Below are 16,719 nucleotides of genomic sequence, written 5' to 3'. Positions count from 1 at the left end.
TTGTATGAAAAAATGCAATGCCTTATCATATGGGTCCAAAATAATGATTTGAACAAAAAAACAGAGGCATTGAGGGGATCTTGAGGGGTGAGGACGACGTGTTGGCCTCTGTCTATACATCCTTCTCCCCTTCCTTAATCTGCATAGAGTTTATATTCCTTAAGAATATTTAAAATAATTGTCCTCTAGGACCGTATAACAGCTGCAGGTGGATGGTGGCCTAAGGATCTCCCCTCAACGTCAAACTATCGTATTCTCCACATAAAATATACTAGAGATAAGCATACATAAGAGGTTTTGGATTCGATTCCCGACATGGTTGACATGAAATATTTGTTTAAAAATGTGTTTTTCCACTAGAATATTTCATAGTCCCTGGACTGGTAACTGAAGCGTGAGACTGATCATCTTACCTTCATGTAACAAAAATGATCAAGATACACTACGATTGGTGTACTAATGCAGTGCCCTATGCACCATTAGTTGCGGAAAGGGAATTATGTATGATATGAAGCATATTGGAAAAAAGTAAACGAGAAAGACTTATCTTATTTGAATAGAATCGTAATGTGCAGATAATATATCTTTAAGATGGAAACTTTGAAAATAATTTTATCGAACAAGCCATAGAAATTTCAAAATTTTGTGAAAGCTATTCGGTTATAACCAATAAAGTAAAAATTAACAAAAATACAACGGCTGTTTAATTTTTTGGGGAGTTATCCATTCAATAAGAATTATAGTAAAGAGCACGGTTATGATGTAGCCATTTGTTGAACCACCTAATCAGCTTACCTTTAATTGTAAAGAGGTACTATGTGAGGTGTATCCGAGTTAATTTATCAATTTGTATGATTTTTCGTAAGTCCACGTTGATCCTTAACCCCATTATACCACGGTATGCATTCATTGCCCTCGAGTTCACGATTTTAGCCGATGAGGCAAATTGCTAATCTAACGAATTCGTTTTACTAAAGCTTTGACAATTATTATTCAATTATGCCACGTCCACGGCATGGCGTAATAGGGAAAACGTGATTGAAAGAATCGTTTATCGTCGATTCAGTACTGATTTTTTATTTATTTATTTTTTCTCTTACTATTGCGAAATATTTTTTGAAAATTTAGACCATAACTTTAAATTTTTATTTTGGCCAAAAAATCATCAAATAGATAGTCAGAGTATTGTGTTCATTTATGATTCTGAATAGCCACAGGGTGAACTATCGCACTTCCGTTTCAAAACTGCCTGACCGGATATCGAAATATCGAAATATGGTCAAGCGTAATAACTGTTATTATTAATCCAGCCGGCCGAAAATTAGTAACGTTCTCGTTAAACAGTTTAGTAAAAAATAATAGATCAGTTTTGTTTTATTTCAATAAATGATTGGATCATAATGAAACCGAAATTCAATGAAATCATGCCTGCCAATATAATTATAACCACCAACTGAAAGAAAAAAGTGTTTTATTTTTAAACTTTCGGAAAACATGTAATTGAGTATTAAATTATTACACGCGTTGGACAAAGCAATATTTAAGGGTTTATTAAACAACATCCCTTAAAACAGTAATTATTTATTAAAGGTCTAGCTGGAATGTTCTCAAAATAAATAATTCATCATCATTACTTCTCTATCTGGGTCGGGCGTCATAGCGGGGTTGGTTAGACGGCCAACTGTAATACTGACGTCGCGGGTTTGATTCCCGCCAGCTGCTAGAAATATTCCTTTTTATGGTCTATTTGATAGTCACTCCACGGTGGAGGTTGACTATCATATTGCAATTTTTATTTGGTCCGCAGCTGCTGTAAATTTGGAGCTACAGTGGAGTTTTTAAGCCAGAAGATACATCGTCTTCCTACAATGCGTTTTCCGATTAAGATATTTCATAACTGTTCTGGGAGTTGTGGCATATTTTTAACAACTTCCATTTATATGCTCTGTTTCTTACCAGGTGACAGGCCTCTAAAATTGAGGCTTAGCAGGCTACTAACTTTTTAAAAAGATGATAATTATTGATATTTTATTTATTATTTATTTATTTAGTTCTATGTAACATAGTCTAATATATATTTACAACACAATATTTACATCTATACTTATTCTAACAATATTTATCACTATTATACACTTAATATCCTTAATACACTTATATTTGGATAATTTTTTTTAGTCGTTATCGATTTGGTTGATTTTAATATACTAAACATAAATCAGGGTCCCGATTACAATGAGCAAATAACCGAGTTACCTTCGACTGTCTTTAAAGTAAAATCGAAATATATGTACTAAATTGTGTTTGTTTGTATGAAAATGTAAAGCATCTTCGTCGGTAACCTGTACTAACCATTGAACATTAGAAATAAAAAAATTGCAATTCTATTAGTAGGTATAAAATAAGAAATTGTTTAATCTCCCACCAGTCTGAGGATGTCAGTCACGACGAAACCCAGTCACTGGTGAAAATAAAATGGAAAAAAAATAAATTATTTTCGATGCGTTGTGAGGCTAATGGCTCTGGATATTTCGATACGGTTTCGGCAAATTCGATATTGATGTTATTTGCACGATGTATGTGGGGCCCTCGCATCTGTCAATGTGTGAGTTATTGATGAATGTCCTACACCCGCACTAATCCCGATTGGCCAGACAATGTTATTCCGGCATCTGTTCGGCCAGGTCCATTGTGCTAGTCGCTAGTCACCAGTCACCAGTTGCCGTTACATTGTGGTGATTGTAGATTACCCATTATACAGACGGACAGTGCCGACTCGGTGCTAACGCTAACTAGCTTTCACACCCCTGCGCCCTGCAGACACACTGGGGTTCAGTGAAATCCGTACATTTGTATGTAGGATATTATAAAAACAATAAAACCCAAATTATTCGGATTAATGAGTCCCAGATTTTGCTTTTTAAAAAAAACAGCGAATTGGAATAACATTAAAAGCTTACTTAAACATGTCCCGCAAAGTGAATTGCACAATTAAATTTCAATTAAAAACTTGGCCTTTTTTTATTCTCTGATAACGATCTGGATATTTGGAAATCTGGATGACTGAAATTCAGATAGCCGGAGCATAACAGATATTTCAAAAATCTTGAAACTTCTGGAAGTGAAAAATAAAACAGGCATGGTAGCAAAATAATGAAAGCAGTGATCACGGATTTTATCTAATAAATGAATAGCCTTGAATTTGTGATCCCGTGGGTAGTGTCGCGACTCACGGATCAGAGGTCCGAGGTTCGAATCCCACTCTATCCCAACTTAATTCCCGTTTACTTATAGTGAGTTATTTGCAACTCGTTGAAAATGGACCCCTAAATCGTAAAACAGATAGAAAAAATTCCATAACTAAATTATTTTTTTACAGTGGTAACTTTCTAACGCCTAGATACTTTTATATGTTCATAGGACAGAACCTAGCGACATTATTTTTTGCATCTAGGCGTTCGTTTTATTAAACTGACAGTGTGTCGGAATTATATTCTACTTCAAAATTTACTTATTTCTTTCTCATATTATGACTAGGCTTTTAAGAAAAAAAGCGCCAACCTGAAAACAATAAAATTTTAAAATAAATCGTATTCAAAGGACAAAATGCTCGGTGAAACCAAATTTTTGATACTTTTAATGTGTAGATAAACGTTTAGAGGGGTTTGAGACCCGTCAGTATGAACCGACGTACTTACATGAAAACTTGATGGTGGAGGGATCGGTAGTATATCTTTGTAGTCGTTCGGGAGAATTTGATCTTCAACTATGACGTCATACTGAAGCTATGTCATTTTAGAGCGTAGATATGTGTACCGTGACGTACGCTTCCCCTTGTTTCATATCGATGAACCTACCCAAAACTTGAAGGGGGGGTCGGTAGTTTATCTTTGTAATCGCTAGAGAAATTTTATCTTCAACTTTACTGTCAAGGTGAAGGTATGACGACTTAATCTTCCCATCATGATCGTGGCCCTGGCATTGCAGTTAACATTTATAGTTCGTTTTGATACACTAGCGGTGTTTAGAAATCTCTCCCGAGGTGGTTGCGCGCGCATGCAGATGCAGGAAAATGACTTACGTTTGCAGGCCTTCCGGTTGGAGATGAGCCTGGCGGGGTCGCGGAAGTAGCCCTCCCGGCAGTAGTGGCAGTGGCGCCCCGCCGTGTAGTGGCGGCAGCGCAGGCACACGCCCCCGGACTGCCGCCCCGACAGCTTGTACAGCTCCATGTTGAAGCGGCACTTGCGGGCGTGCCCGTTGCACTCGCACTCTGTAAAACAAAGGAAAAACCAATATTAAGCAAGTAATCAAAAAAATGTTTATATCCTCAAAATATTTTTATAATGGAGCAAGTCAAAATGATAATGGCACAAGTCCGAAATTGTCGTTTTAAAGTTATGTAGGTACAGTAGACGCTCTCTTAACCGGCCTTGACGGGACCGACCCAGGGCCGGACAGCGAAAAAGCCGGTTAAAGAGAAGGTAGTGAAAAACAAATAAAAAAAAAACACTTTAGCGAGAAAGAAAAAAACCACAAAGAAAACAGAACTTTTATTCTGTATTATAAACTCACACATTAAAATTTACATTTCGCAAACTGTCAAAAATATGTACAGGAAAAAGCCACACATTACTCCCAAAGAGGCATTCCTAGAAGAGGCCGGTTAAAGCGGTATTCTACTGTATGCATAAAAAGCACCTTTAGAACGAAAACGACTTAACTAAAAAAAGCTTAAAATGAGTAAGGATTATAAAACGACGTCAAGAAACATGATCCATCTTCATCATCATTATTCCCTTTCCGCACCAAATGGTGCATATGGCACTGCATTAGTACACCGATCGCAGCGTATCTTGATATTTTTTGTTACATGAAGGTAAGATGATCAGTCTTGCGGTTTAGGTGCCAGTCCAGGGACTAAGAAATATTTTAGTGTAAAAACACACTTTCAAATAAATATTACATGTCAACCATGTCGGGAATCGAACCCGAGAACTCTTGCATGGTCAGCGCGTCCATCCATCTTTCTGCATTTAACAACGCAACATTCGGGTGGGAATAGGACAAAACCGTTACATCGGTATCTTTTTTAGTCAGAGAATTCAAATTCCGTGCAGTACGGAAGTAACGCTATAAGTGTTGTGTTTACATTGCTGTGTGAAGGACGCAACGCCGACAAACATATAGTGACCGAAAGCCGGTTGAGTCGATTTTGTTCCGATATAAATGGCAAGTTTAATTTGTACCTATATGTTATATACATACTTATATATTATGTACATATTTATTATATTATATACGTATTTATTTTATTAAAAACATACTTATATATTATATTCATACTTATAATATCCGTGTACACTTTTGCAAATACGACCCTATATTTTTTTTTTGCCGCAACATATCGGTTCCTTAGAACAGGCGTTGCCTATATAGGAACTGATGAATGTAAGTTTAGATATACAATTGTAAAGCGCCCTTGAGGTGATTTATTACAAGAATGGCGCTATATAAATCAGCCAAATATTATTATTATATTATCCTCTCAAGTATTCCGCTATACTGCACTCCTTCAATTGCTTGATTTATCCTTAGTGTTTATATGGAATATTTGTTTGTAATTTGGCTTATGTGATTTTTCTAATATATAAATAAAATTTATATGACTTTTTTTAATGTTATAGCGACCAATTTAGCTTTGTTTTTTCGTTCCGACTTACCAATAATCTTAATGACTTATTTAAGTTTATGTCATTTGTTTATTTAAATTATGGATAATTTTAGATTTATTAACGTTTATGTCATTTCGTGAATAAATAAAAACATGCGTTTGGTGACCTGATCTGACCCAATAAAAATGATGTCATTATTTTATTTATCAAAGAACTTCTGTTTGTTTATTTTCAATCTAATAATAACTCATAAAATAAATTTATTTTTTAGACTTAAAATCATAAATTTTTATTATACTTTTTTTTCATAGCTTCATTGCTGAATGCCTTCGGTATAATTTTTAACTCAAAATTTGGTGCTCACTTCAAAAAATACGAAATAATCGACGAAAGAATACGAAGATGTCACAATTTACATTCCTCTTATGCAATTTCCCAAAAAGTTGAAAATTTGATGGTATTTATCACGAAACTGAAGACGATCTTTTACTACGTGAATAAAGCAATCAAATTGCGTACTTAATGTAAATTTGACATATTTTTGACATTCCTCGTTGTTGCAATGGATTCTTTATTTATTCTCTACCACAATATTAACAGTATTTGTAACAAAGTACAATGACTTCGTTCTTGATCGGCCTTTATTGATTCGATTATAAACACGATACACTGTAACCCAGCGGGTCAGAAATAACCCAGAAGAAAGTTCACTAAATTATTTGGCTATCAATCTTACAGAAAGGTAAACGGGCTGTTTGATGTAATATTCCAATAAATTAAACGGTTCCCTTAACCCCGTGGCCGCTGATGTCACACTTCAGGTGGGAAAGAAAGGTCGCGATACAAATCTGTAGCTGTCAAAATGTCCCCGATTAACTTCTCGTTGGCTGTGAAACGCCACAATTATTAATGCACATTTTTATTTCTGACACTTTTGGAGAATTATTAATTGCGTTTTTATTTAAATCCTTCCTTTTGTCATTCTGTTTGTTAAGGGTTGGCCTTAGTTTGGTTGCTTTGATATATTTTCTTTTTATGAATGCTTTTGAAATTTTATTTTTTGATTCACGTAAAAGTACCTAACTTTTTTTGATTTACAAAATTTACACAGAATAACAGAGAGTAAACATTTTTGTTCTTTGCTACTCGTCATTATTATTTTCACTATATTCGTTAGTAAAATGCAATTTTATAAATAATCTAACTTTCTTTTCAAAATAAGTCAATCTAACTTTCCATTCCTACCTGTTTGTTTTGTCAGCATTTCTTAATTTTTAATTTGCTATCAAGAATACTGTTTTAATTAAGAGTACTTATTACTCTATTTGTTATATCTTTACAACGCTGTTTTATATTATTTAATGTAGTGAATACATCTAGTAAGATGGCATACTTTTTTTCTCTTATGGGCACTGGCAACACCGCGTACCAGGCCCACCAACACACCAAACAAAAACATCACCAACTGCTGCGACACAGAAACATAAATCAGACTATCTTCGCTCAGCGCTGGTACAGGTTGACCGACACGACACAGCTTACGACATTCAACGCAAACGTAAATTCAATTTGCGTTCATTAATGCAGTATTATCTGCATTTTCATTTATTATGTTTTAACCATTGATATGGTCAACTAAGTTACAAGATTAGTAATAAACTTCACCAAATATGTAAGTGAATCTATTATTTTAATGATGACTGAACTAACTAGACTAGACGAGACATAAAATGACTAGACAATATTAAATTTCTAATGTAACCCTAACGGGTTTTTTAAAATTGTAAATAAATAAAAAAAATAAAAATACAGGCCACCTATGTAACGAAACTTCTGGTAAGTCCAATATAATTAAATCATCGTCACACTGGAAATCAGATTCCCGACACTTTCTTTGTTTCTTGATTTTTATTAACCAATTTTATGCTATCGCTCAGACGACATATCAAAATTCGGAATAATCGTCGTACGTGAACGAGAAAATGTATGAATGTAGGATGAATGGAAGCGATATCAGCACGGAATAACGTGGCGTTTTATCCTTTTTCCAACCCCCACAGGGATCCCTTTCCAGCTCTCTACGAATATCGAGTGAAGCTTTTTGCTACTATCCATAGCCCTGTTATTAGGTGCTGTCGGATGTACAGATCTGGTGGTTTCCAAAAAGAATTTCAAGACTTAAAAAAAAAATTGTTATCTAAAATTTGAATTTGAAGCACTAACTTTGTGGTTATTCATCATAATAAAATAAATATAAAACAACTTTGCTTAACCACTTATTTAGATTTTTTTCTACCGACCGGTTTCAATGCTACACAAACTTTATTATCAAGGTATACTTAACTAATATATAGATTAAGAAGCTCGTGTAGCTTACTTAACTAATAAAGTGATAAAGAAGCTTGGGTAGCTTTGAAACCGGCAGGTAGAAAAAAATATAAATAATTGGCCAAAAACAAAGTAATTTTGTATTAATTTAATTAGTTTTGTAATCATTGCGGCGAATTGATCATATCATATCCAAAAAATGTAATCTCAGTTGGTGGAGAATTCACTTATAATGTACTTCTATATTACCTTCTTTCAGAACAAATATGACAAGGCTACCAGATTACAGAGAGCTAATTGATCAGCTTTTTTGTTCGGCAGCGAGCAAACAAGGAAACTTATGTTCTCGGATACAGTGAGCAGTATGTGGTGGGCAAGCTGTATCCCCACAGGGAAACTGCGTGGCGGTTTATTTGTTTGTAGTCAAAATTACACATGACAGAATTAATCATTATTTTCATGTCCCATCTTGCTTACTTACTTTGTATTAAATGGAAGTTGGCAGTCAGTAGCAGGCAGAGGGTTAAACACAGGAGATTTGTAAATGCCTTGTATTGTTGTTCCGCTCACCCCTGCCCTGTCCCTGGTTCGCTACCAGTCACGGACTAACCCCCGAGTAACCTTTGGTCACCCTGTAGCCAGTTGTCTGTAGGCCGCTCGTGTGCACGAGAGTGCTTCCGAGAAAGTTTGTTCTACCCACTACCTTTATAAATACCCTGTTGCCCGTCCTATAAACCTTAATTCACCACCAATTTAAGTTATTGATTTTGTCAAATGTAATATTATCATTTTTTAGAAGGAAATATTTGCGTTTTATAATTTACCCAAATATTTCATTTTGACGGCCATTTTCAACGAGTTGTAAATAACTCACTATTAGAAAATGGAAATCAAGTTGGGGTAGAATGGGATTCGTACCACGGACTTTGAGCCGTGGGTCCGTGACACTAGCCACGGGACCACAACCCGATTTCAATTATATAAGTGATAAAACTATAATGGTTAGTTAGTTTGTAATGACTTATTTACATAAACTAGCATGCACTGTTTTACACACCCAGAAGCCGTACAAATGCAAGTCAGAATTCACCCATAAATAGGGCAATTCGCTTGCTGAATATAGCTTCTGCGGATAATATTGATCTTTTTTTGTACGTATCGACAGTTCATCAGCTATCTGTTTTTTATTCATTAACTTCTAACTTGTATTTACAGTCTGATTACGTAATTGGTTAAACAGCACGTAAAATAATGCAGACCAAAATTTGTCATATAAGTAAATTATTTTCTGACCCATACGTGTTGCAAAAAACATTTTTGAGATGGGAATATGAAGGTATGGGCATTTATGACGTGTCATTGGCTGGTTTAGATCTTAAAAAGTCCACAGGGAGAAAATCCAGCCTGTCTACAAATATTTGGACATTTTAAAAACATTTATTTATTTATTAAAATCTTCAAGTACAGGTATGTACTTTGGCGGACTTATTCTTATTCTTCGAGGTGGGGGTGTGTTATACAAGCTCCTGATGTCACTGCGACCTGTGAAGCTTTATTGTTACGGATCCCTGTGAATAGTTCTCGCCCTCCAAGCCGAGGTCTATAAAGAGCCTATCAAGATTAATGCAATATTAATTCTTCTAGAAATCTTGTTTTAAGTGGAAAAGTACATAACTTTTTAAATTTAATAAATTCATTAATTTAAAAATACATGCAGAAAAAATCATTTTTCAAATCATCATACAGTCAAAGATTGAATGAGGTATCATTTTCAATAAGATCCGGCTGTTTTCTGCAAAATTCATATTATAGGTTGTGTGGTCAGCATCGTCAGCAAAACTTAAAAATATCCCGAAAATTCCTTTAATACATGATTAAATTATTTTTTAAGTCATTATAACAAATGAATTAAGTGTTTTTTTTACAATAAAGTTCCCTAATACAAATATAAAATAATATGTCCAATACATAATGACTAAACATACATTATAGTTTTACTAGAGCTAACTGTTTTCTGCAAAATGCACATCTTAGGCTGTGTGGTTAGCAAGACTTAAAAATCTTTAAAACTCGTCAAATACGTCTTTTTAATTAATTTTTTAAATTTATAATTATATTTTTTTGTTTTTTTTAAACAATGTACATAACGGGTAAAACAGAATATTGAAAAAAAAAAAGAATAATTACATAGCAATGAAATACATATTGACGGTAAGAATAGTAAACAAAAAATCCTTCAAAGGCGTTCGTGGGTTTACAAGAAATGTTCACGAACTTTTTACTCCTATAATAAATATAGAGGTATAGTATTTTTATATAAAATAAGAAAGAGAAAGAAAATATTCTGTAAAAGATTAGGAAATACTTTTTTATTTTAAATTAATTAAAAAATTAAATTAAAAATATAAAAAAAGAGTTTGTATATTTTGTTTGAATCAAAGATAGTGCGTGTTTTTAAAAGCAGGAAAATTTCAAAAGTTTGGGATTAACGAAACACTATCCGTAGAAAAAGAATTTAAAAAATTTGGGTCTATAAAATTAGCATGTTTCTGTGCTAGCCACGTTTTACAATGTAGTATTTCTAGCACATGGTTTCTTAGACTTGATCTATTTGAATTACAAGTAAATAAATTTTGGTTCTTAAATATATATTTTAAACATTGAAAACAATATATTTTTCTTATTTCCAAAAGTCAAGCTTCTTGGAACTATTGGAAACAATAAAGAATAATATGATAATAAAAATAAAATATCTCGGTTTATTATTAATTACTTCAAGATAAGTACATTTAAGTTGATTTATTTTATTTATGCTTTATTAAGTTAGTTCATAACATTTTAAGAACTAATATAAACTTTTTATAATATTACAATTTTTTATCAAAATTTCTTAATTACATATTTTTTCAAATTAATTTTAAATATTTCAATTTTATCTATTTCTTTTATTTCTTCAGGTAACTCATTGTACAGCTTCAATCCCTTGTACAATGAGTTTTGAGATTCTGTTTTTTTCCTCATTGGTAATCTTGTCTTTTTTTTACCCCTTGTTTCATATGTATGACATTGTTGGTTAAATTTTATTATTGTTTTTATTTTATTCATCCCCTTAATTATTTTATGTATAAAAATTGCCACATTATATTTAATTTGTTGCTTTACTGTGAGCAAGCCTATTTCTTTGTGCATTCTTTCTACATTAGAATAGATATTTCTTTTGAGTATATCCTCATTGCCTTATTTTGAAGAATTTGTATATTTTGAATTTCTCCTTCATTACATAAAAATTTGATTTTTTTTTATCTATGACAAAGAAAAATGCATGGATTATTTATCATTTGTCAAAGTAAAAAACATTCCAACTGTGGATTAGATTATCACTCTTTTCACAAAAGTGCTAATTGTGCTAAAATGCTATTATCTTAGTTTCACTTTTCTATGACTGGCTGCTTTCCTACATAACTTAGTTCATTTCATAATCTGTCGTATGCCACCTTAAGCAAATAACACTAGCCACCTCACCTTTATGTATCAAACGACTATAAAAATACGCTGCGATTGGACTATGCACCATTAGGTACGGATAAGAGGTTGATGGTGATGATAGGGTGAAACAAAATGTCTACTACGGCAAATTTACCGTACTTAGGCAAAAAATTGAAATTGCTATTTCCTAACATCGTTGTTAGTTTATCGATAGGTAAAATTTTATTATATATTTATGGCACAAAAGTGCAATGGAAGTTTTATTGCACCATTAAATTTTATGGCTCAATTTTTCATCGTTATTCATGTCTGAAAAAATCAATAAAAAAACTCGCCATAAAGTTCCTCTCTTCCTGTTTCGAGAACAATTTATTTTTATCTGAATTCAATTCAGTTCAGTTTCAGTGTCGACAAACAGCGTCAAAAAAAAAACATCATCATCATTCCCTTTTCGCACCTAATGGTGCAAAGGGCACTGGATTGGTACACCAATCGCAGCGTATCTTGATCAATTTTGTTACACGAAGGTAAGGTGATCTGTCTTACGCTTAAGGTTCAGGTCCAGGGACTGTGAAATATTCTAGTGTAAAAACACGCTTTTAAAGCTAAAGAGAATAAAGCAGTCAACTTTTTAGGTTTCTTTCTTAAATACGTATACGAAAAAAAAGTTTCATATTTTGTTTTTGTTGCTAAAAACCGTGTTTTTTGTCCTTAAATATTCCATTTCCGAGAGAGGACTAAATTAATTACCAATTTGTTTCTTTTTTGGGTGATACAGTGTGTGTTGGATTTGTTCTGACGTTTCGGCTACCATTGCAGGAGCCATCTTCAGGGTAAACTGAGTGTTTTGTAGAAGAAAAAGATGTGTTTAAGTATGTGTTTTACTACAAAGAAGAACAAGGAAGAATATATTGCAAGAGGAACTACATACCTACCATATGTACAGAATGTTACTGACAGGATAGCCAAAGTGCTGAAAAAACATAATATTGGAACAACGTTTGGAACTGTGGGAAAAAAAAGAACCATTTATTGAACCCAAAAGGTGAAAATCCCTGGGAACGGAAGCTGTTTATAAACTAAATTGCTAAGGATATGATAAGGTGTACATATTACAAACAGGGCGCACAGCAAAGAAAAGGATTGACGAACACAAAAGAGCACGTAAACTTGGGCATCCTGACAAATCTGCAATAGCGGAACACTTTATAGACACCGGACATTTTTTCATTTGTAATTTATTTGAAAGCCAACCGTTTAGAGTTTTTACGTGATATTATGCATAAAAAATATTTTCATGTCTTTATTTGTGTTCTTTTGATTTAACCATACAGTTGAAAATTAATGAAATTTTTAAGAATCAATGAACATTTCAACAGAGATAGAGAACCACTTTAAGAAGGTAATGCGGTCGCAGGCCCTACGGCATGGAATGCTCTCCCAGCAGAAATCCGAAACTGTGAGAGTGAAGTGATGTTTCGGAAGAAACTTAAACCCACTTGTTCTCTAAATCATTTGAATAAATTCTTAGCATGTGGTGGAAAAGTAATATGAAAAAGTACATTATTTTTCTTAAATTAAAAAGTTAAAGTTAAAATTAAATTTTTATCGTTATATAATCACTTTGTTAAGCGCCCTTGAGGTATTATATTACGAAAATGGCGCTATATAAGTTATCCATATTTATTATAATTATTATAATGTGGAAGTCTAGGCATTTATAAATCTAAATTCCTGCTTTTGTCCGTCTCGTGGTGTAATGGTCAGAGCGTTTGCCTACCACGCGGGAGGTCACGGTTTTGATTCCCGACGTGGTTGATATGAGATACATTAGAACTCCATTTATCCAAACTCCAGTTATCCGGATAGCCAAACACCCGGATCGTTATCGGGAAATAAAAACCTCTTTGCTGCTCGTAAACGAGTTTCCTAGTCCGAGCAATTTGCTGGACATGTTTAAGTAAGTTTTTAATGTGATTCCAATTCGCTGTATTATTTTAAAAGCATTAAAATACTGATTGTTAAGTTAATTTTGCATTTTCTTTAAAAATATTGCCGTAATTTAATAGTTATTCTAAGTATCCGGATTTCTGCATATCTGGATAACATCTGGCACTCATTAATCCAGATAATCGAATTTTTACTGTAATTACAGATTTTTAAAAAATGTTCATACACTGCAATACAGCATAGTCCCCGGTCTGGATACTGGAGCGTAGGACTAATTATCTTACTTTTATCCGACGAAAAACGATCGATATACGAATGCAGTGTCCTATGCATCATTCGGTTTTTTTAAATCCCCACTATGATCCAATCGTGTGCCCCGACTCAACACAGATTTTCTAAAGAGAGGTCAAATTCACAAGCATGGGTCGTTCTTGATAGTGTCGCTATAAACTCTGTCTCTGTACCTAATAAATGTATGCAAAATGTTATAAATAAATAAATCATTTAAAAAAAAAAAACTGACTTTCAGGACTAGATAAATAATTTAAATAATTTGAAACGCTGCCTGCGTTCAAACAATTATACATTAAGTGATAAAATGAAAATCTTTATTTATGTGGGTAGATTCTACTTAATTAATTTACCTTCTAGGAAACGTCTGGAAATTCATTTTATTTTTTACACGAACTTCTAAGACAAGTTTGTTTTATAAATAATATTTTTAATATGTTTCTTTGGAGACAATTAGGAGAAATTAGGAAAATATTGGCCTTTCCGAATATAATAAACTGCCCGATGAGCTAAAACACAAAAAGTCGAATAGCAAAACCAAAAGTGTCGTAATTAAAAAATATTACTTAAATCTTGTTGATAGTGATAAGTATTAATGTAATTTATATAGATGGTGTAAAGTACTGTGTTTTATGTTTTTTATATTATGTTTTCTTACTATTTCAGATGTACTAACTATGTATTGTCACAAAAATGTTTTCTTTTTATGTACGGTCCCAAATGAGTTTTTTTAATAACTCCAGGGAGTATAATGATTTATTGCCAAATATGAATGACTCAAAATGTAAAAAAAAAATAAAAATAACTGCACATATGAATAGTGTAGCGAGAGATTTTTTGAAAAATATATGTAAATCAAAAAACGTAGTACTTTATATAATTGGTACACATATTTTTTTATATTTTTATGTATTTCATTGCTTTATATTTGTTTTATTATATATTATACTATATTATTTATAATTTAGTAACATGTATTCTTGGCACATATATATACTTTATATTGGTACAATAATTTGTTGATACCATTTTTTTTTATACTTATAAGTATATGAAAATGTATTTATTTTTTTTGTTTGAATTCTTTACAAGTTATTTACAATTTTCTTTTTAATTCAATTACTTTTAATACATCCATTTATTTATTTATTTCTTTTTTACTATGTAAAGTTTCTCTTTTTATTTTGCATGGCAGTATGCTTCTTATTGTTTCTAAATGTACACAAAAAAGCAATGTTTATCTTTTAAATTTTTACGCACTATGTTTGTATTTACCTGTATATTTTTGTAAATGCCCCTTGGGCGTATTATAAAATTAAATAAATAACGATTTTTAATTTCTTACATTTGATTAGCTAGGCATTTATTTATATTTTTATTTGTTTTATTTTATATTTATTTAGATTTATAATTAAGTAGTTTAAGTTTTTTTTTTATGTTATTGTTTTATTAGTATAGGAGTACTAATGCTCTAAAGATAGAAAATCTCCATCATAGAACAAGCTGTGCCATGTTAGATGGAGACTATCATAAACAGAAAACACTCCGATTTCATTTTACATTAATTGGTTTTATATAGATTCCCTGTTAAGTATGTATATTATTTTTTTGCAATAAATGAATAAATAAATAATATATTTTTTGTGTATTATATGTTTTATCAATAATAAAAAAAAACTTAAGAAAAAAAATTGTACATTAGTATTAGTTTATATTGATTACGAATAAAAGCATTTAAACAAATATTTTATACAAAACGGGCCATAACTGCCACAACTTACAAGCCCTCGCAACTCCCTCTACCATTTTCATCCCTTCAAAATATAATTACGATGACATTTCATTATATCAAGGCGTGTAAAAACAACCATTTATTAAAATTTTCCCATTAAACGTACGTGCTGGGTCCAACCTAACTACCTCTAGAAAGTAATTTGAGAACCTTTTACATGGGGAGTTAGGTATAGAGGTATGTGCGCCGGCTTGGCCGGTCGCACTTGTGCTTAGCTCCGACAAACTATGTAATTTAATAGTGAGTGAACCAAAACAATTGAACTATAAGGTGTGGAAAATACAAAAAAATATGTCGCGTGTGTTCTGTATGAAATAAATATTGTCTAAGTGTGAATATGTGACTAAATAAAGAAAAGATTGACTAGACTCGATATTTTTGTGGGACACGAAGCGCGTTCCAGGAAGGGCCTTTGTGTGTGTTAACTAGCAGTGTAAGAAAAATTAACAATTAATCATTAATTTAATAAAACTAATTACCTAGTGTTAGCATGTAATCCTCCAGCAAAGTGCGTGCATTTATTAAATAGTTTAATTCCAACGAGAAACGAGAAAAAACAGTTTGTAAAGTCTAATGACTTAAAATCAGTGCCCCTAGCGAACATAATTCTCGGAAGATTCGAGATGTCGCAACATGTGAAAAAGTACGAAGCCTAAACCGGGAACCGAGGCGAAGTGAGGGGCGGGAAGTTTGCACAATATCAGGGTGCAGGCGCGGGGTGCAAATGCACCCACAGCACAGGCGGCAACCCTTAGAAGCCGGACACGCCGCACCGAGCGAAGAACATCTGGGGATACACATGGCAAATGGCAACCACGACTCGGCCTTCTAGCAGAAAAGGATTCGTTCGGCCGAGTCACCATTAATGTTTAAGTTTATGACTTCTATAGTGATAAGTGACAGTAGTGAATTTTAGTGTTAAGGTACTTTGTGAATGTTTATACTGTAAGTCTTAGGAATAATCTATTTAAGTCATTTATATCAATTCATTATAGGTCTTGTGTAAAATTAAGTATTTAAGTAGTAGTAGAGATGAGGGGTAGCGTAATTAATATTAAGTAGGCAGGCAGAACGGGAGGATGCCTTTGACAAACTTCGATGAGGCTCGCAACCCGTCAGGTCGCTCCTTCCGTGGGGGCGCACAGAGGAGGAAAACGCAAGAATGCAGAATTGCGACATGGAATATAAGGGGACGCATGA

General features: G+C 33.0%; 1 protein-coding gene across 1 annotated transcript in view; it reads right to left on the bottom strand.

The window, feature by feature from the left end:
* LOC148279679 (netrin-3-like) overlaps positions 1-4,270 on the bottom strand; it is a gene marked incomplete at its 5' end in the record, with an annotated part of 194,019 nt that extends 189,749 nt beyond the window's left edge. Inside the window, one exon of the mRNA XM_088229577.1 lies at positions 4,082-4,270. Coding sequence (XP_088085703.1) covers positions 4,082-4,270 — 189 coding nt within the window. The remainder of the gene's footprint in view (positions 1-4,081) is intronic.
* Between the last annotated feature and the right edge of the window lie 12,449 nt (positions 4,271-16,719).

This window comes from Micrasema longulum, unplaced genomic scaffold (genome assembly GCF_059751315.1).
Source record: "Micrasema longulum isolate JH-2025_06_02 unplaced genomic scaffold, ASM5975131v1 h1tg000681l, whole genome shotgun sequence".
Taxonomy (NCBI): domain Eukaryota; kingdom Metazoa; phylum Arthropoda; class Insecta; order Trichoptera; family Brachycentridae; genus Micrasema; species Micrasema longulum.
The sequence above is the reverse complement of the archived record's forward strand: the minus strand, read 5'-3'. Positions and strand labels throughout refer to the sequence as shown.